The sequence below is a fragment of the Schistocerca cancellata genome, chromosome 1 (assembly GCF_023864275.1).
Source record: "Schistocerca cancellata isolate TAMUIC-IGC-003103 chromosome 1, iqSchCanc2.1, whole genome shotgun sequence".
Classification (NCBI taxonomy): Eukaryota; Metazoa; Arthropoda; class Insecta; order Orthoptera; family Acrididae; genus Schistocerca; species Schistocerca cancellata.
Genome location: NC_064626.1, coordinates 1,110,620,789 through 1,110,642,087, shown reverse-complemented (window position 1 = coordinate 1,110,642,087; position 21,299 = coordinate 1,110,620,789). Strand labels below are relative to the sequence as shown.

At 45.7% G+C, this 21,299-nt stretch overlaps 1 protein-coding gene across 1 annotated transcript in view; it reads left to right on the top strand.

The window, feature by feature from the left end:
- LOC126131442 (probable E3 ubiquitin-protein ligase HECTD2) overlaps window positions 1-21,299 on the top strand; it is a gene marked incomplete at its 5' end in the record, with an annotated part of 375,805 nt that overhangs the window by 27,620 nt on the left and 326,886 nt on the right. Inside the window, one exon of the mRNA XM_049915173.1 lies at window positions 5,205-5,380. Within this exon, the coding sequence (XP_049771130.1) occupies window positions 5,205-5,380 (176 nt within the window). The remainder of the gene's footprint in view (window positions 1-5,204; window positions 5,381-21,299) is intronic.

The following is a 21,299-nucleotide window of genomic DNA, read 5'->3' as shown; positions in this document are numbered from 1 at the left end:
TGAAAAGCTTTTATGGAGGACTGGTACCGCAACGGGATCTTACAACAGCAAGTCGTGAGGTTATTGTTAACCGCTTCAGCCATTCGCCATGGACTTTAACCAACTCAGGTACCGGAATGAGAGCAGAAGCATCAACTAACCACTACATGAGCTGTGCCACGTTTCTGACGTTCACACAGCTGGGTTGGGTTGTTTGGGGAAGGAGACCAGACAGCGAGGTCATCGGTCTCATCGGATTAGGGAAGGACGGGAAAGGAAGTCGGACGTGCCCTTTCAGAGGAACCATCCCGGCATTTGTCTGGAGCGAATTAGGGAAAGCACGGAAAACCTAAATCAGGATGGCCGGGCGCGGGATTGAACCGTCGTCCTCCCGAATGCGAGTCTAGTGTGCTAACCACTGCGCCACCTCACTCGGTCACACACAATTGCCTTCACATGTTCTCACAGAAGGAAACCTGATGGACTTAAATGCGGGGAAGATGCCGGCGAGTCCACTGCAACTCTATGACCTATCTGTCTCTGGTGGAACTGTATATCTACGCAAGGGCACGTGGACCATGACAAACTGGGTGCACCATTGTGCTGAAAGAAAGTTGGAAATATCACGTTTTCAGACAGCAACGACGGGTGTACCTGTGCCGAAGGAGCCTCTATAATAAGGGAACATCAAACTTCACGCTAAACCATCGCTTTTTATGTGCCAACTGCTTTTAATGCATTCATGCACTCAGTGCTGGGATCTGACCAGTATCTGTAACTCTGTTTATTTACCACTCCGTCACGTAGAAATCAGCTACCTTTGTATACAGTACATATTAGGAAAATGAGGGTTTTCGTCTAGCTTTCATGTCACCCACTCTGTAGACTGAACCCGACGATCTGGAGTATTCTCAATGTGGTTGTACACTTCTACTTGTGTGCTCAAAATTTTCATTAATACTGCATATGACTCCAGTCTCCGTGAGATGCGGTGAACACTGCGCCTGGGACTCACTGAGCTATTCGATAACAGCGATTGACGTTGCTTCAGCCGTATCCGTTTTCGATCGCCCAGTTTACGGTTTGTCCGCGACGGAACCACTTTCAAGGAATCTCGCGAGAAGCGTCACCACTGTACTGTGAGTTGATGGTGGTCTGCCTGCAGTAACACGGGTTCTCCTCTCTCTTGATATTAAGGGGGCTCAGAGCGTTCAGACTGTGTTAACGCCACAAGGTTTCGCGCCACCTGTTATAAAGAAAAGGCAGTCTTAACACGATAATGAATGAAGCTGCGCTCAAATAAGAGACAGTTTTTCTCGTATAGTTCTGTTTGATATGTCATCTGAGATCCCTGTCCCCTTTTCCATTCAAAAATCAGAAGATGCATCCAAGATTGCAGCTTCCAAAATGGCCGCCTTGTTGATAACATAGACTCACAGATTCCCCTTCCTTTCCCATTTCATACTTTCTTATTGCAATTAATATAAAATTATAGTAGCTTATGGCATCCCAGCTTCCTAAGTCTCCCATCTTTCTGCTTTTCTTGACATAGCTCTTCTGAATTGCTCTTCCCATGTTGTCTTCGGGCGTCCTCTTCGTCTTCTATTAGTTGGATACCATTCCAACATCTTAGGCCATCTCTCATCACCCAAACGTCATATATACCCATGCTATCTCTATCGTTCTGCTTCGATTGTATCTATTACAGTTGTGCCCAGGTTCATTCTCTTACGCATGTCTTCAATTTTAAATTTATTGCTCATTACCAACCTACAGCAACGTCGCCAGAATCACATCACCACTAACAACAAGTTTCTCTTACCACTTTCAGTTATTTCCCATGTTTCTGCTCCAGACGTTGCTTTCTACTATGGATTTTACAACCCAGTCTTCATTTATGATCTAAATCGTGTGTACCACAAAACTTCATTGAACTGTTTGGTTGCTTTCCTATCTTGGCCAATGCGCTTCTTGATTCCGCTTTTACTAGATCCATATTTCATATTAACGACTCTCAAATATTTATTAAGAGCCGACAGACCAACATCAAAATCTTACGTCTGATCTTGACTCATTCCTCCAGTTCCAAAATACTTCTTTTCCTCTAGATTAATGGTAAAACTCCATTTCTGATATCTCTGCGCAAAATCGAATCACGTACTTTACGTGATCCTCATCCTCTTAAAAATGACTTGATTACCATCAAAATAACCCCATGTTACGGCAGGAACGTCTGCATGGCCTGAAGGCAAACGTCAAGTATATTTTAAGTAACATAGGTGCAATTGCGTATCCTTGTCCTAACCCTCTGGTTACTGGAGTCTATGCAGATACTTTTGTGCCTACTTTAATTGTAAAAGCTATGCCACTAAATAATGCTCTAACAGTTTGAACACAGAAACGACTAACATTGCAGTCCACAGTTTACAGAGGAGAATGAGATAATAGACTTTCTTAAAGATCAATGAAAACCATGGAATTCTATACTCCTGGTCAGTCTTTTTTCCACTAGCTGTTTCAGCAAAACACTTTCTCTGAGCATGATATTCTGGGCGGAACCCATTCAGTTCTTCTTCGTGCGCAACCTCTGATTTGATTCTCGCTATTTCATACTCATCTTCATCGGTGTCCTGCTACATTAGCAGGTCCTTTGCGCATCGATTCTCTGCGAGCCGTTGTTTAGTTCTTATTGTTGCTGTGTGTGCTGCCCTGTATCACATCATCCAGGATCTGAAATCTCTTCCTTCGGCTTCTCCCTCCCTTCCATATGCCCCTCTAAGGGTACTTTTATCAGACCCTCCTTCTTTCTTAATATATGTTCAATCTAGTTTCATTTCCTTCTTTTTATCGTTTTCAGTAATTGTTTTTCATCTCCCACTCTGCCCAGTACCTCTTCGTCTTCCACTTTATTCATCCCACACATTCTTTCCATTCTCTGCTATGTCCATAACTCAAAGGCCTCCAGCCTTGCTCTATATTTCTTACTGTCCACTTTCCACTTCACACGAAAGATTTTACTGATCTTTTCCTAAAAGTTTGTCCATACTGCTGCAGAAAATACTCATTTCCTTATAAAATACCTCGTTTAGACTGCTATCCAGGTTTTAATTTCTGTGCTACTTTTCCAGTCGGTTTCTATCCCTCTTCCTAGGTACTTAAATATTTGCACATGTTCTAATATTTCTCTAGTCAGCCTTACTTTTACCTCTATATTTCCTCCTAGTGGCATTAGTTGTTTTTCCTCTGTAGTGATTTTCACTTCATAAATATTTCGTTTAGGTTCAGTGGCATCCACTATACCCTGTAATTCCTTTTCGTCTCTTTCTAGAAGTACCATGTCGTCTACAAACACCCTGTTCTGTGATGTTACGTTGGAGAGAAGTAACTTTAAACTGCCCGCCCGGTTGGCCGTGCGGTCTAACGCTCGGCTTTCCGGGCGGGAAGGAGAGCCTGGTTCCCTGCACGAATCCGCCCGGCAGATTTGTGTCGAGGTCCGGTGAACCGGCCAGTCTGTGGATGGTTTTAGGCGGTTTTCCATCTGCCTCGGCGAATGCGGGCTGGTTCCCCTTATTCCGCCTCAGCTACACTATGTCGGCGACTGCTGCGCAAACAAGTTCTAAACGTACGCGTACACCACCATTACTCTACCACGCAAACATAAGGGTTACACTCGTCTGGTGTGAGACGTTCCCTGGGGGGTCCACCAGAGGCCTAGCCGCACAATAACCCTGGGTTCGGTGTGGGGCGGCGGAGGGGTGAAGGGACTGCGGTAGTCGTCTTGGGGTTGTGGACCACTGCAGCAGCGGCGGGGACGGAGCCTCTCCGTCGTTTCTAGATCCCCGGTTAACATACAATACAGGGTGATTCAAAAAGAATACCACAACTTTAGGAATTTAAAACTCTGCAACGACTAAAGGCAGAGCTAAGCACTATCTGTCGGCGAATTAAGGGAGCTATAAAGTTTCATTTAGTTGTACATTTGTTCGCTTGAGGCTTTGTTGACTAGGCGTCAGCGTCAGTTGATGCTAAGATGGCGACCGCTCAACAGAAAGCTTTTTGTGTTATTGAGTACGGCAGAAGTGAATCGACGACAGTTGTTCAGCGTGCATTTCGAACGAAGTATGGTGTTAAACCTCCTGATAGGTGGTGTATTAAACGTTGGTATAAACAGTTTACAGAGAATGGGTGTTTGTGCAAAGGGAAAAGTTCTGGACGGCCGAGAACGAGTGATGAAAATGTAGCACGCATCCAGCAAGCATTTGTTCGTAGCCCAGGAAAATCGACTCGCAGAGCTAGCAGAGAGCTGCAAATTCCACAATCAACTGTACGGAGAGTCCTACGAAAAACGTTAGTTATGAAACCTGAACGTCAACTACCCGAGGCGATGGATCGGCCGCCAGGCAGCCCATGACAGAGCACTTCATCACTGGCCTCCAAGAAGCCCTGATCGTACCCCCTGCGATTTTTTCTTATGGGGGTATGTTAAGGATATGGTGTTTCGGCCACGTCTCCCAGCCACCATTGATGATTTGAAACGAGAAATAACAGCAGCTATCCACACTGTTACGCCTGATATGCTACAGAGAGTGTGGAACGAGTTGGAGTATCGGGTTGATACTGCTCGAGTGTCTGGAGGGGGCCATATTGAACATCTCTGAACTTGTTTTTGAGTGAAAAAAACCTTTTTAAATACTCTTTGTAATGATGTATAACAGGAGGTTATATTATGTTTCTTTCATTAAATACACATTTTTAAAGTTGTGGTATTCTTTTTGAATCACCCTGTACAATACAACTTTAAACTTCTGTGTGTGAAGAACTGTGAAGAGCGAGATAATGCATGACGCTCATAATGCAGGAAGCTCTCGATCTGTCACGTCACACCTCGCTTTCCGAAGGAGTATCCAATGCCTGACACTTTCGAGCCGCAGCAACTCTCACCTCAGGATCGTCGTCAGATTCTTCTGACCTCATGGGGCGAGTTGAATGAAACGAAAGTAAAGACAAAAAATACAGGAGACTGACTGCAGCCTTGTCTTACTCCTCTCCCTTTTTCGTACAATTTGTACTTTCATCTCTGACTTTCACTGTTTGTCGACCTGTTTTTGTTTTAGAAGAGTCGTTCCACGCCTGTGAACCACACTGAAGAACGATCGTTTCATTCGTCAGTTCCACACATTATACAGTGTGACGGCAGGTGCCGCTGACGGCCCGCGCTGTTGCAGGAGTGCGAGTCGCGGCTGCTGAGCGTCGCGCCCAGTCCGTCGTCGACGCCCGAGTCGGGCTTCCGGTCTGCGCTCAGCGGCGACACGCTGTCCGCCTGCGACGACTCGCCGCCGCTGCCGCTCTCCAAGGCGTTCGTCGTCTACCCCGTCCGGAGCAAGACTCGCGAGGACTTCCTGTGAGTGCCACGCCTGCGCGCAACTGCACCCTTACCGTCTGTAACCTCCCCCTCACTTATCGACCTTAATGACAGTGAAAAATTAAACCGCGTGTACCTAATGGCAATTTGGGAAAAGCAATCGTCACCGAAGTTAATCTGTCGGTAAAGAGGGAGGAAAGGGTTACATCTAAATGAAAGGAAAAATGCAAATGAAACTGGTGGAAATTCATTTTGAAAAGGGGTAAAGTTAATAAAGAAAGTAAATCTGCGGCCGTTACGTTAACAATCAACTAGCGGTAATTAGATATTTGAGATTTGGAGAAAAATTACGGTCGCCAGTCCTAAGGACAATTACTATAGTAACTGAAAAAGAAAGGTTATTACACATATAATTAGCACTAGAAGCGTGGCAACTGAAGGTTGACACGTGCAGTGTGAAAACTGAAAGTTTGTAAGAAGTAATAAATTTCGCTACACTCTGACTTAATTTAGCAAAAGAATTAATGAAACAGGAAAATCGAAAGTTAACTTAGTGACTGAAGTTAATAGTGAGCTTTCTTTCTGAAGCACATCGAAATTCAGCAAAATACGGTTAGTCTTGGACTACCTCAACAATCATTTCTAAAGCTACTTGAATCTACGCAATTTAGAAAGAAGAGATTTAACTTTGAACTTGAATTAAACGATTCTGAACAATTAACAATAGTAAAATTGAGTACGTACCAAGCTGAGCTGCAGTCACAGGTAAGCTAAAATATGGTAACAAAACTCGCACTCTTAATTTGTGCTTGTTTAATCTGAATATTGTAGCCAGCTATGAATACTTTAACTGAACTTTGAAATTAAAGTACTGAAGTGGAATGATGCTGGCGTTTGAATTTCAACGACACTCGGGTTCATTCCGGAAAAGGAAGGGACCCTGCTTGGTAATGCAATTGGGACAATGAGCAACAAATGTTCACGCTAAGTTGCTGTAATTATAGTTACGAAAATGGTACAGTTTGAAAAAGCTGAGGTCTGCCATACAGTTCTCAAACTTTACGTGCTTCCAGTCTTCCTTGTTGGTTGATTGAAAGTTTGAAGCCGTCGATCGAGGAGGTGGCGACAGTCACTCATTGTCGGCCGTCGCTGTTGCAGAAGCTGGATGTTGGCGCGCCTTCTTCTCGAGACGGTCACCAGGCGAAACGGGCTCTTGATGTGCGCCAGCTAATGCTTCCCGTCCGCGACACCATGTCAGAAACTATCATCGCGAGTCGAGTGCAATTACATTCTGTCAAACCCCGAAAGCGCGGCAACTCGCGGGAGCTTCACACAACACACCTGCTCCACTCGCTACTCCAGCCAGACTCTCTCTGCTCAGCCCGCGCTCCACGCGGCAGAGTTAACACTACCAGAGATCCTAAACACTCTGGTTCTCCACACGACCTATCGACGTATTCGTTCGATAACATAGTTTTCCCTAGGCAAGACCCAGCGTAAAAATACAAATAATATTTACAAAACAACCAATTATACATCGATATAAGTACATAAATATACATATACAAACAGTAAAACAATTACAATATGTAAAGACACAGAAATGTCATATCTTGAGGTAACAAAGCAAAGAAAAAATTATAGTACAATAGATGGAAATAGGAGGATATGCATTTCCGGCGTTACACGTCGTATCAAAAAACGAAAATCTATCCGTGAAGTAACCTCAATTTCCATGTAGCATCGTAGGTGGTTGTAGAGTGGGCGAGAGATCGGAACTGCCGCTAAACCGCATTAGCAGTAGGTCACTGAGTTTATAGGTACTATAGCGAGAAAGGGGCACTCTTCCTCGTAGACCTACAGCAGAGGTGGGCAACTGGCGGCCCGGGGGTGGTATCCGACAGGCAGTTGGTTTCATTCCGGCCCGCGGAAGAAATTCGTAGCAGAGAGACCGAGGCCCTTCAACCTGCAGCTCACTCCACGCATGCGCAATACCATTTCGCCACCGCTGGATATGATCAACAGAGAAACACGTTTCCAGTCTGACGAGGAGAACACGGCAGGTGCCATAACCCGATTTCTCAGAAACTTAGCTCCATGGGAGAAGAGTCCGAATAAAAGAACATACACTACTGTCCATTAAAATTGCTACACCTCGAATATGACGTGCTACAGACGCGAAATTTAACCGACAGGAAGAAGATGCTGTGATATGCAAATGATTAGCTTTTCAGAGCATTCACACAAGGTTGGCGCCGGTGGCGACACCTACAACGTGCTGACATGAGGAAAGTTTCAAACCGATTTCTCATACATAAACAGCAGTTGACCAGCGTTGCCTGGTCAAACGTTGTTGTGATGCCTCGTGTAAGGAGGAGAAACACATACCATCACGTTTCCGACTATGATAAAGGTCGGATTGTAGCCTATCGCGATTGCCGTTTATCATATCGCGACATTGCTGCTCGCGTTGGTCGAGATCTAATGACTGTTAGCAGAATATGAAATCGGTGGGTTCACGAGGGTAATACGGAACGCCGTGCTGGATCTCAACGGCATCGTATCACCAGCAGTCGAGATGACAGGCAACTCATCCGCATGGCTGTAACGGATAGTGCAGCACCGTCTCGATCCCTAAGTCAACAGCTACGGACGTTTGCAAGACAACAACAATCTGCACGAACAGTTCGACGACTTTTGCAGCAGCATGGACTATCAGCTCGGAGTCCATGGCTGCGGTTACCCTTCACGCTGCATTACAGCCAGGAGCGCCTGCGATGGTGTACTCAACGACGAACATGGGTGCACGAATGGCAAAACGTCATTTTTTCGGATGAATCCAGCTTCTGTTTACAGCATCATGATGGTCGCATCCGTGTTTGGCGTCATCGCGGTGAACGCACATTTGAAGCGTGTATTCGTCATCGCCATACTGGCGTATCACCCGGCGTGATGGTATGGGGTGCCATTGGTTACACGTCTCGGTCACCTCTTGTTCGCATTGACGGCACTTTGAACAGTGGACGTTACATTTCAGATGTGTTACGACCCGTGGCTCTACCCTTCATTCGATCTCTGCGAAACCCTACATTTCAGCAGGATGATGCTCGACTGCATGTTGCAGGTCCTGCACGAGCCTTTTTTCGATACAGAAAATGTTCGACTGCTGCTCTGGCCAGCACAGTCTCCAGATCTCTCACCAATTGAAAACGTCTGGTCAACGGTGCCCGAACAACTGACTCGTCAAATACGCCAGTCACTACTCTTGATGAACAGTGGTATCGTGTTGAAACTGCATGGGCAGCTGTACCTGTACACGCCATCCAAGCTCTGTTCGACTCAATGCCCAGGCGTATCAAGGCCGTTATTACGGCCAGAGGTGGTTGTTCTGGGTACTGATTTCACAGGATCTATGCACCCAAATTGCGTGAAAATGTAATCACATGTCAGTTCTAGTGTAATATATTTCTCCAATGAATACCCGTTTATCATCTGCATTTCTTCTTGGTGTAGCAATTTTAATGGCCAGTAGTATAGAATCTATTGGAAAGTAACCTCAGTTTCCACGTAGCATCGTAAGTGGTTGTAGAGTGGGCCCGAGATAGGAAGCGATTCGCGCTTTAGCTGATCAATGAGTTTATAGGTACAATTACGAGAAAGGGGCGCTGTTTCTCGTAGATCTGCAGCACAGGTGGGCAACCGGCGGTCCGCGGGTCGGATCCGACAGGCAGTTGGTTTCAATCCGGCCAGCGGAAGAAATTCGTAGCAGAGAGACCGAGGCCCTCACCTAACGCTGCTCTCTGCCCTTCAACCTGCAGCTCACTCCACGCAGGCGCAATACTATTTCGCCACCGCTGGATATGAGCAACAGAGAAACCCGTTTCCAGTCTGACGAGGAGAACACGGCAGGTGCCATAACCCGATTTCTCAGAAACTTAGCTCCATGGAAGAGGAGTCCGAATAAAAGAACATATCTTTCGGCTTACCCGTAGACAGACCTACCAGACCGTTTCGGAGAAAACGGCCGTCAAAGTATTCGACGTAGTTTGTGTGTCTCTTAGTGGTCCATAAACTCTGCTCCATGGGTGGCACGTCGGCTATCGTCGTGGCTTGTCGCTTTTGCATGTCCGAAACCCAGTAACTGATTTTTTCTTTTCATTTAATTACTCATGTCCATAGAAGATTGCTAGACGAAGTTTTCTTATTAAGTTATAGGATACAAGGGCGTTATACTGTAAAATTAAAACTGGGTTTCACAATATCTGCCCCACACTTATTGTATAAGATATGCGTTTACGGTATTTTCAGGGGTTACAATCTTTTTAAATCTTTATAGTTTTGTATTTCATTCTTATTTCAACTCTTAATTCCTATATTATACACTTATGTTTATTCTTGAGGAAGATTTTGCGCATTTCCATGGATTATACCGATCGTAAAAACAGTCAAAACATAGAAGCTCGGAACACCCTGAGCATCGCGCAAAGGCAGGCTTGCGACAGCTTAATTTCTTCGTATAAATCTCACTTGGGAAACAAACGTCGTTAACATTGCTGAAGATTTCACGCATTGACAACGGTTTTGCGAAAGATCACTCATAATCGATCACTCTTCCGAAGAGTGGCGCCTGCAATTGAATTTCACCGAAAACAATTTCAAATAATTTTTTTCATTCATTTATAGGTTTTTTTTTAATTCATCTCCAGACATTCTATTAACAGACGAATAAGGACAACGCTACTTCAATATACAATCCAAAATATTCGTGTAGTAATCTTCTACGGACATGGGCAGATAAACGAAAAACAAAAACAAAAATAAAGTCGGGTTTCGAAGACGGGGCGCCGAATTGCGAAGCCGCGACGCTAGCCACTGTGCTGCCGCTTTGGTGCCGTGTGGCTAGGGCCTCCCGTCGGGTAGACCGTTCGCCTGGTACAAGTCTTTCGAGTTGACGCCACTTCGGCGACTTGCGTGTCGATGGGGATGAAATGATGATGATAAGGACAACACAACACTAAGTCCCTGAGCGAAGAAAATCTCCGGCCCAGCCAAGGATCGAACCCAGGCTGTTAGGTATGACATTCCGTCACGCTGACCACTCAGCTACCAGGGGCGGACACCGTTTTGGATGAACCATTTACTTGCTCAAAGGCACATAAAACTTTGGCCGTCTCAGAAACGGTCGAGTATCTATGGATACTCAGAGTGCGGCCGAGAATTGTGTAGATTCAAGCGAAATCTTTCACCAGGCCCTCATACGTGGCAGGAGTGGCTAATTTCTAGCCATCTTTACGTTCTCTCTGTGAGCTCAGAACTGAAAAGAGCGACATGATGCGGTCGACGGGCGTACTAGACACAATGCCCAACGCGTCTGTGCAAAGCTTCATCAGATTTTCACTGTATTTTCCATTTCGCAACAGATCATTTCTTACTTTCCGAATAACACTCGTAAGTAAAAGCACACCCAACTTGAAGACGGTGTCTCGTCTGTTTCCAGAATTCTTATGCCTTTCACTTATTACTAAACAACAATTTTACGAATATTTCATACATCAACGATTTCTTTTACCTCTCACCAACAGACAAAACACTACAGTTAACATTACGGGCTGTATCTTTGCGCTATCTAACAGTGACAACTTCAAAGGTCATCATCTGTTCGTTGGGCATAAGATTTCGAAATTAGTCGAACGTGAAACCATCTGCAGATAGCGTAGGAGAAGTAAAATTTAGGAAGAATTAACTAGCGCGCTAGATTTGCACACGACAATGTGTTTTTTGTCGTCATGGATAGAATCCCGTAATTCTTCTGAGAGAAGATAAATTTTTCTAAAAAACAGAAAATTAATGGCGTTAGCAAATAAAAAATGAAAGCTAACCTGAAACTTAAAATACTGTCACGTACAGACATTTTTAATGTCTTGGTTCTTTAGTAACTAATGACTCGATTGCAGACGTAAAAGTTCAGAATTTAAAGAAATAGTACGTCGGTAAGTTTGTTTTTGATTATATGAAAGCAGCATCAGTGGGTTGAAAGTATACTATAAGTTAAACAATTTGACTGTGGTTATTTCACGTATCAGTTGCATATGTTTTTTACTTTGTTATTTTGTAATCATTTCATGTGTAGCTAATTTCCAATTTTTTGTGAAACTCTTTCTCCTGTAATGACAATTTTCTCGTCCTTCTGTTGTAAGGATTAAGCATTATTAGAGGAGAGTATAGCAATCGATATTCGTGAGATATTAACTTGCATTGCGATATTTTCATGCTTTTCATTTTCGCTACGCTTTGTATATCTTACGAATATCACCAACTAGAATGGCATAAGGGACGATCAAAAAGTTTCCGTTAGAAGGGCGTTCAGTCCAGAATCGGTATCCCAAGCAGACAGAATCTCCATGAGCGATGAGGCAATCATCCCCTCGGACGCACCAGGTTGCCGATATCCATTTATTAAAACACCGTGCCCTGCTGTGTGGAGAAGTCCGTAGCTGCATGCTGGACATCGTCACACGACAGGAATCGTGGACTCTTCAAGGGACTCTTTAAGGGAGCGAAGGCGTAATAATCGCATGATGAGAGATCAAGACTATAGGGCGGGTGCGCGAGTATCTCTCACTTGGAGTTGGCGTGACTTCCCAAATCGACCAGCGCTGTGTGTCGAATCGCAACCAGCACGGAACTAGGCGCACCAAGTCAGTGGTTTACAACATATGTGCTGTCCCACACACTTTCTTCATTCTCCGATGGATGTCTACCACTGTTTGACCTTCAGCAGCCAAGAAAAGAGTAAGAACTCGTTGGTCCTGTTTTGACGCATTTGGTAATAACGTCCTTATAGGTCACGTTTCCACATATACCGCACGCACTTCGGAAGGACACAAACGCCACCCACACTAATCCCTTGCCTACACGTCGGTGCTTATATACTCGTATCGGAGTCGCGCTACGTTGCATATACACTGCAGCGACGTCCTCAAACGTCTCGAGAAAAAGTAGTGTGAAATAACATTTCCGCTTGACTGAATCACTACGAGCCTTTAAAGCTAAATATTGACACTAGACTCGTTCGCGGCTTGGCACAGTCATCGCATGTGCAAGCTTATAGGGCAGCCACGACGACAGTGCACGCAACGAAAGAACTAATTTTACAAAAGCCTCACGTGGAAAACAAGCAGAGATTCTCATTAAAAATAATGTGGGGGAAATTACAAAGCTGCATGCCATTTTAGGCGTTCGCGTTCCAACTACATTGCAGGGGATTACTTCGATGTTCACTTGATATAAAACGACGTGCCTCACAGGATCCTAAACAATATATTTATTTATTCGCGTCAGCAGCGTTATAAAAGGTATAGACATGTACAATATATGCACAACATAAAACGAAATGATGGATACGAAGTATAATATAAAAACTAAGTTGTCTACGTCAAATGCGTTTGGCGTTGCTAGCAACAGGTTAAACGAGCATGTTGCCTGACAGTTAATGAAATTCGTTGTTCTTCTCCACGTTCACACATTACTGCTTCTCATGGATAGCCTTAACTTATTCTTTCAACTCTAGATCTAACGACTCAGTGCGAAGACTACTCAACTACACTCCTGGAAATGGAAAAAAGAACACATTGACACCGGTGTGTCAGACCCACCATACTTGCTCCGGACACTGCGACAGGGCTGTACAAGCGATGATCACACGCACGGCACAGCGGACACACCAGGAACCGCGGTGTTGGCCGTCGAATGGCGCTAGCTGCGCAGCATTTGTGCACCGCCGCCGTCAGTGTCAGCCAGTTTGCCGTGGCATACGGAGCTCCATCGCAGTCTTTAACATTGGTAGCATGCCGCGACAGCGTGGACGTGAACCGTATGTGCAGTTGACGAACTTTGAGCGAGGGCGTATAGTGGGCATGCGGGAGGCCGGGTGGACGTACCGCCGAATTGCTCAACACGTGGGGCGTGAGGTCTCCACAGTACATCGATGTTGTCGCCAGTGGTCGGCGGAAGGTGCACGTGCCCGTCGACCTGGGACCGGACCGCAGCGACGCACGGATGCACGCCAAGACCGTAGGATCCTACGCAGTGCCGCAGGGGACCGCACCGCCACTTCCCAGCAAATTAGGGACACTGTTGCTCCTGGGGTATCGGCGAGGACCATTCGCAACCGTCTCCATGAAGCTGGGCTACGGTCCCACACACCGTTAGACCGTCTTCCGCTCACGCCCCAACATCGTGCAGCCCGCCTCCAGTGGTGTCGCGACAGGCGTGAATGGAGGGACGAATGGAGACGTGTCGTCTTCAGCGATGAGTGTCGCTTCTGCCATGGTGCTAATGATGGTCGTATGCGTGTTTGGCGCCGTGCAGGTGAGCGCCACAATCAGGACTGCATACGACCGAGGCACACAGGGCCAACACCCGGCTTCATGGTGTGGGGAGCGATCTCCTACACTGGCCGTACACCACTGGTGATCGTCGAGGGGACACTGAATAGTGCACGGTACATCCAAACCGTCATCGAACCCATCGTTCTACCATTCCTAGACCGGCAAGGGAACTTGCTGTTCCAACAGGACAATGCACGTCCGCATGTATCCCGTGCCACCCAACGTGCTCTAGAAGGTGTAAGTCAACTACCCTGGCCAGCAAGATCTCCGGATCTGTCCCCCATTGAGCATGTTTGGGACTGGATGAAGCGTCGTCTCACGCGGTCTGCACGTCCAGCACGAACGCTGGTCCAACTGAGGCGCCAGGTGGAAATGGCATGGCAAGCCGTTCCACAGGACTACATCCAGCATCTCTACGATCGTCTCCATGGGAGAATAGCAGCCTGCATTGCTGCGAAAGGTGGATATACACTATACTAGTGCCGACATTGTGCATGCTCTGTTGCCTGTGTCTATGTGCCTGTGGTTCTGTCAGTGTGATCATGTGATGTATCTGACCCCAGGAATGTGTCAATAAAGTTTCCCCTTCCTGGGACAATGAATTCACGGTGTTCTTATTTCAATTTCCAGGAGTGTATTTATTTCTTTATTAGCATTACAAAGTGACCCACCACCTTGGTAACTATAGTGGGTCTTTTGATACTGCAAATTTGACAGTCCTCAGAATTTTAGTAATTTTCTCGTTTTTTATACAATTAAATTGTTAAGTAAAAAAGAAAAGCAAATCTAAAAACAAAAGATACATAAAGTACGATTGGGAAAAAGGTTACTGTATTCTTAAGAAGAAAATAATACACGGAAGGAAAGATTTAGATAGCAAAAGAGGTCCCTTTACCTAGTTATTTTAAGTGGGAGGACTTCAGTAAAGACTTCGAGACTGTCTCACCTGAATTAGTATATTTTATTCTGCTATAGCTACTACTATATGTATGTACGTTGTGATATTAACTCTACATGATTTGCGTATAAGGTATGACGGAAATGTTCGTTACTACAATGGCTTCTTCCACGTAACCGTACCGTAAGTTGGAGGGGAGCCTCGGAAGGTGACGATAAACCTCGTCTCCCCAAAGGGCGCTTCTTATCTATGTTGTGCGCTTGTGTTTGTGTATTTCATGTTATTATACTGCATATGTAATTTTATGCACAATTTTATAAAGTTCACTTGTTTTACAGTTTGCATCTTATACATTTCACAAATAACACATTTATTTGTTTGAAAATAATGATCCAAAGAACTGAATAATTACTTGTTTTACTTGTACAAACAGGAAAATTTGGTATTTTATTTCTATTGCTGACTTATTTCTGAATTCCATGTTTGTATTACTTGCAGTATTGTTGCAGTCGTGAGATTTGCTACTATGCCATATACGTATCTGGTGATTTTGGGGAGTTCATGTCAACATCTATGTCTATATGTTCGTCTGTTTCCATATCAGTGTTAGAATCTATGTTGTCCCACGCTTCACATTGTTGTGTAGGGTGTGTTTCGGGTCGTGATCTTGTATATGGTTTGTTGCTGCTTGTGTAGCGCTTCTGATATTTCATCAGTGATGCTCCAGTTATCTGGGTCTCTTAAAACTTGCCCTATGTCTTCGATTTCAGACGTCGACCTTACTTCTGTGAGTGTGCCACAATTTAGCGTTATGTGTTCGGGGGATCCATGTTGCCCACATTTACACATATCACTTTGACTAAGGCCAAGGCGGTGCCGGTGTGTAGGGTAAGGGCCATGGCCCCTCAGGAAGTGTACCATATCGCGACTTGAGTCAACGAACCTGAGCCTCAAACGTTCCCGGATGTTCGGGAAGAAGGAGAAAATCCGACGGCCCTTGGCAGATGTTTCCCAATCTTTTTGTCGTGTCTCAGCCTTCCAAAGATGTAATTGTCGTTTTTCTGTAATGTGCTCCCCTGTAATCTCATATACATTATCCAGTCTTCCCCTTCGAACCAATATGCTGCTGCTCTGTGTCTAACGGTCATGTCAATTGCGTATGTTGCAAGTACAACGCATAGGGCTTCCACGGATGTCGTGCCAAATGCCGCTGACATTCTGAGCAATACACCTCTTTGTCCACGCCTCACAATGGTTTTTTGGGTCGTGAGTGACAGTCTATATGCCTAGGAACTTACTGCGAAACATATTATACATTCGCAGTATCTAGAATGGTAGTCCGTAGTGACTAGAGTTTAGTGTGGCGAGCGTGTGCATTAATCTTGTCTCTTTTTCAGTTGTAAGTCTTATGCGCTCGTTGAATGTCAGTCGTTCATCAAGGTGTATCCATAGGTATCTTTCTGTTATTTACCTCTGTATGCTAGTGCTGTTCAGCGTAATGGTGTTGTTTCTCTGCAAGGCCCTTTGATCAGTAAATATTCTGTCTTATTTGCCGCAATTGTGAGCTTGTTACGGCTGTACCAGTCACTTATTTTTATAAGTTGTCCTGTAGCCTTGCTTTCGAATTGAATTCTCGAGTTTGCAGCTATTACTACTAGCAAGTCGCCAGCATAGGTTACTGCACTCTTCATCCCATCATCTTCATTCAGATTGTTTAGGAGCGATTCTATGGCAATATCCCAGAAAATTAGTCCACAGATTGAGCCTCGTGGTCATTCTTTTGTTATTTTCTCGATAACCATTTGTGTTCCTAGTTCCCATTGCACCACTCTATATTTGCAGTGGTAGGGTAAACTAATTGTACGAGGTGCATTCAAGTTCTAAGGCCTCCGATTTTTTCTCCGGACTGGAAAGATATAGAAACATGCGCATTGTTTTAAAATGAGGCCGCGTTCATTGTCAATACGTCCCAGAGACGGCAGCACCGTACGGCAGATGGAATTTTACCGCCAGCGGCGAGAATGAGAACTGTTTTAAATACTTAAAATGGCGACGTTTTCCTTACTTGAACAGCGTGCAATCATTCGTTTTCTGAATTTGCGTGGTGTGAAACCAATTGAAATTCATCGACAGTTGAAGGAGACATGTGGTGATGGAGTTATTGATGTGTCGAAAGTGCGTTCGTGGGTGTGAAGGCAGAACATTGTGTGACAACAAACCGAAACAAACTCAGGCTCGCACAAGCCAGTCTGACGACATGATCAAGAAAGTGGAGAGAATTGTTTTGGTGGATCGCCGAATGACTGTTGAACAGATCGCCTCCAGAGTTGGCATCTCTGTGGGTTCTGTGCACACAATCCTGCATGACGACCTGAAAATGCGAAAAGTGTCATCCAGGTGGGTGCCACGAATGCTGACGGACGACCACACGGCTGCCCATGTCGCATGTTGCCAAGCAATGTTGACGCGCTACGACACCATGAATGGGACTTTCTTTTCGTCGGTTGTGACAATGGATGAGACGTGGATGCCGTTTTTCAATCCAGAAACAAAGCGCCAGTCAGCTCAATGGAAGCACACAGATTCACCGCCACCAAAAAAATTTTTCTGGTAACCGCCAGTGCTGAAAAAATGATGGTGTCCATGTTCTGGGACAGCGAGGGCGTAATCCTTACCCATTGCGTTCCAAAGGGCACTACGGTAACAGGTGCATCCTACGAAAATGTTTTGAAGAACAAATTCCTTCCTGCACTGCAACAAAAACGTCTGGGAAGGGCTGCGCGTCTGCTGTTTCACCAAGACAACGCACCCGTACATCGAGCTAACGTTACGCAACAGTTTCTTCGTGGTAACAACTTTGAAGTGATTCCTCATGCTCCCTACTCACCTGACCTGGCTCCTAGTGACTTTTGTCTTTTTCCAACAATGAAAGACACTCTCCGTGGCCGCACATTCACCAGCCGTGCTGCTATTGCCTCAGCGATTTTCCAGTGGTCAAAACAGACTCCTAAAGAAGCCTTCGCCGCTGCCATGGAATCATGGCGTCAGCGTTGTGAAAAATGCGTACGTCTGCAGGGCGATTACGTCGAGAAGTAACGCCAGTTTCATCGATTTCGGGTGAGTAGTTAATTAGAAAAAAAATCGGAGGCCTTAGAACTTGAATGCACCTCGTGTAAGACTGTTTTTTCTTCTCTCGTAGCCTTGCGAACAAAGCAGGCCACCAGAGACTGTCGAAGGCGAACGCTAATCTATTGCTATTTCTTGTGTGTCCTGCATTATTTCCAGCGCGTGGTCAACTGTATTGTGTATTGAGCTTTTTGGTCTAAAACCATACTGATGTGAACAAAGGCCAAAGTGCGTCCTGTGTGCCTGTAGTCGATTACGCAGGAGCCTCTCCTGCACCTTACCCGAAGGGTTGGATTTTTCTTTTAATGATTACTACGTTCGCCGTTTTCCTCATGGCAGGGACGCTACATTGCAGCAGTGCTTCATTCAATAACTCGGGGGTGACCTGTAGAACAGTATTTTTTAGTGTTCCTATGTGTATTCCTTCTGGACGGGGTGTCTTCTTCTTCTTTAATTGTTTTATTGCCAACGCTACCTCTTTTTGGGCAAATGGGATAGTAACGTGGCCATTTGTGTAGGTGTCCTCGATTGGTCTTCGGGAGTATGTGTGATGTATCAGCGTAAACATTGTGTCCTTACATCTGGCTTGCAGTTCTTCTAAGGGCTAAAACCAACTTAACAGAGATTTACTGCGTGCTCGCCATTTTAATTCTAGCCTATCCTGCTGGGCTGACTCAGTCACATCTTCGGACGACAGCACACAGCTTTTCCTCGGGCACTAGGGGGGCTGCTATGAGGGCATATGGTGTATGTGCTTTGGAATTGCTAAGCACCATAGCGTGCGGTGATCTTAGACGGCCGATGATGACATGCCAAGTCCCACTGAGAACTACGTTTGGCAAGGCAGGTTCTGTTCCACATTGGACACACTCAGTTGAAGACAAAATCTAAATCGCTGGTTCTTAGTGCCTGTAGCTGGCCTTTAAAGGTGGCAACCGTTAGCTTTCTAATAGTCTTATTCTAGCCACAACCTAATGTTTTGTGTTGTGACACTGCTTTCAGTACATGGAGGTCCTTTGTAGGGTGTAGGGCAATCTCAGATATTTTGGTCTTCTAACTACATTCCTTCCCATGCATAGATCTCAAAGAGGCACATGTGGTTTTGGCACGTTTTGGCTTGCGTTGATTGTTCTGGTGAAAGGTTGTGGGTTCTGTTAACGCTTCAGACATCTTCTTCTAAACACTTCCAAAATTTGCAGCCCCAGCTCTAGAAGCACGATCGTTTGAAAAAATTGGTTATTGGTAGATATATGCTGATTTGTCGGCGCAAGGGCGCTTCCCAGTCATCAATTTCTGGGCCCTAGCTGCGAATCTGAGGAAGGTTTTCTACAATTCGGGTAAAATTAGTCTTTAATAATTTCGTATAAATTTTAAGCAGTTTTCTGTTGTTGATCGTAGCATAGGCTGCGGTCGGATCTGTTAACACCGCCAGTGTAATTTTCCGTTCTTCAAAACCATTCTCAATATTCCATGTCGAATTCGTAACTTGGGATTTGCAGCTCTTAACCACTCTAAGTACACCTCTAATAATCGAGCCGCCTGAATATTCTACAAGGGGAGATGTCAGTTTTCAATATGCCGGTACCTATGGCTTTTTTTTTCCACAATTCACAGAGGATGTCCATGATCAGCTCAGTTGATGTCACTAGCTGAATGATGATCCAAACAGCCCTTGATATGGCCGATGTAGTTCTTTATACACTTGTCATGTGCTATATTTCAAGGAATGGCTTGTCGTGTTGCGAGCGGCTCCTAGTGCGGGCATTGTGTCTCTCAGCGAACGTTCTGTATCGATATCGATGTCTAAGTCGGAGCCTCAGTCGCCGCTAGGCCGAGATCAAGAATAGTCGAAAGGTCGATTTTATTCCAAGACAACTACTTTACAATACGACGCAATACCATACTCAGATAAGCTTTGTTAACTTAATCACTTTTGCTTAAATGAAACTGCACATTAATTTTTTTCAGTTTCGTTTAACTTCTATTTTAAATAACAAAATTTAGTATCAGTTTTTCCCTGTTATGAAACAATGGGATTATAATAAACGATTTTTATTAAAATTCAGAAGGTAAAGCCATTCTGTTGCTCTTAATTATACAAAACAATAAAATCACAGTTGTATACTCCCCAGGTACAGAAAATTATTACGTTAGATTCATAATTAATGCTGTAGGCCTCCAGAATCCTTAAAATTTTCTGTTACCTGTAAGCAGCATTTTTATTTTTGTCCCCATGTACTACACTCCTGGAAATTGAAATAAGAACACCGTGAATTCATTGTCCCAGGAAGGGGAAACTTTATTGACACATTCCTGGGGTCAGATACATCACATGATCACACTGACAGAACCACAGGCACATGGACACAGGCAACAGAACATGCACAATGTCGGCACTAGTATAGTGTATATCCACCTTTCGCAGCAATGCAGGCTGCTATTCTCCCATGGAGACGATCGTAGAGATGCTGGATGTAGTCCTGTGGAACGGCTTGCCATGCCATTTCCACCTGGCGCCTCAGTTGGACCAGCGTTCGTGCTGGACGTGCAGACCGCGTGAGACGACGCTTCATCCAGTCCCAAACATGCTCAATGGGGGACAGATCCGGAGATCTTGCTGGCCAGGGTAGTTGACTTACACCTTCTAGAGCACGTTGGGTGGCACGGGATACATGCGGACGTGCATTGTCCTGTTGGAACAGCAAGTTCCCTTGCCGGTCTAGGAATGGTAGTACGATGGGTTCGATGACGGTTTGGATGTACCGTGCTCTATTCAGTGTCCCCTCGACGATCGCCAGTGGTGTACGGCCAGTGTAGGAGATCGCTCCCCACACCATGAAGCCGGGTGTTGGCCCTGTGTGCCTCGGTCGTATGCAGTCCTGATTGTGGCGCTCACCTGCACGGCGCCAAACACGCATACGACCATCATTGGCACCAAGGCAGAAGCGACTCTCATCGCTGAAGACGACACGTCTCCATTCGTCCCTCCATTCACGCCTGTCGCGACACCACTGGAGGCGGGCTGCACGATGTTGGGGCGTGAGCGGAAGACGGCCTAACGGTGTGCGGGACCGTAGCCCAGCTTCATGGAGACGGTTGCGAATGGTCCTCGCCGATACCCCAGGAGCAACAGTGTCCCTAATTTGCTGGGAAGTGGCGGTGCGGTCCCCTACGGCACTGCGTAGGATCCTACGGTCTTGGCGTGCATCCGTGCGTCGCTGCGGTCCGGTCCCAGGTCGACGGGCACGTGCACCTTCCGCCGACCACTGGCGACAACATCGATGTACTGTGGAGACCTCACGCCCCACGTGTTGAGCAATTCGGCGGTACGTCCACCCGGCCTCCCGCATGCCCACTATACGCCCTCGCTCAAAGTCCGTCAACTGCACATACGGTTCACGTCCACGCTGTCGCGGCATACTACCAGTGTTAAAGACTGCGATGGAGCTCCGTATGCCACGGCAAACTGGCTGACACTGACGGCGGCGGTGTACAAATGCTGCGCAGCTAGCGCCATTCGACGGCAAACACCGCGGTTCCTGGT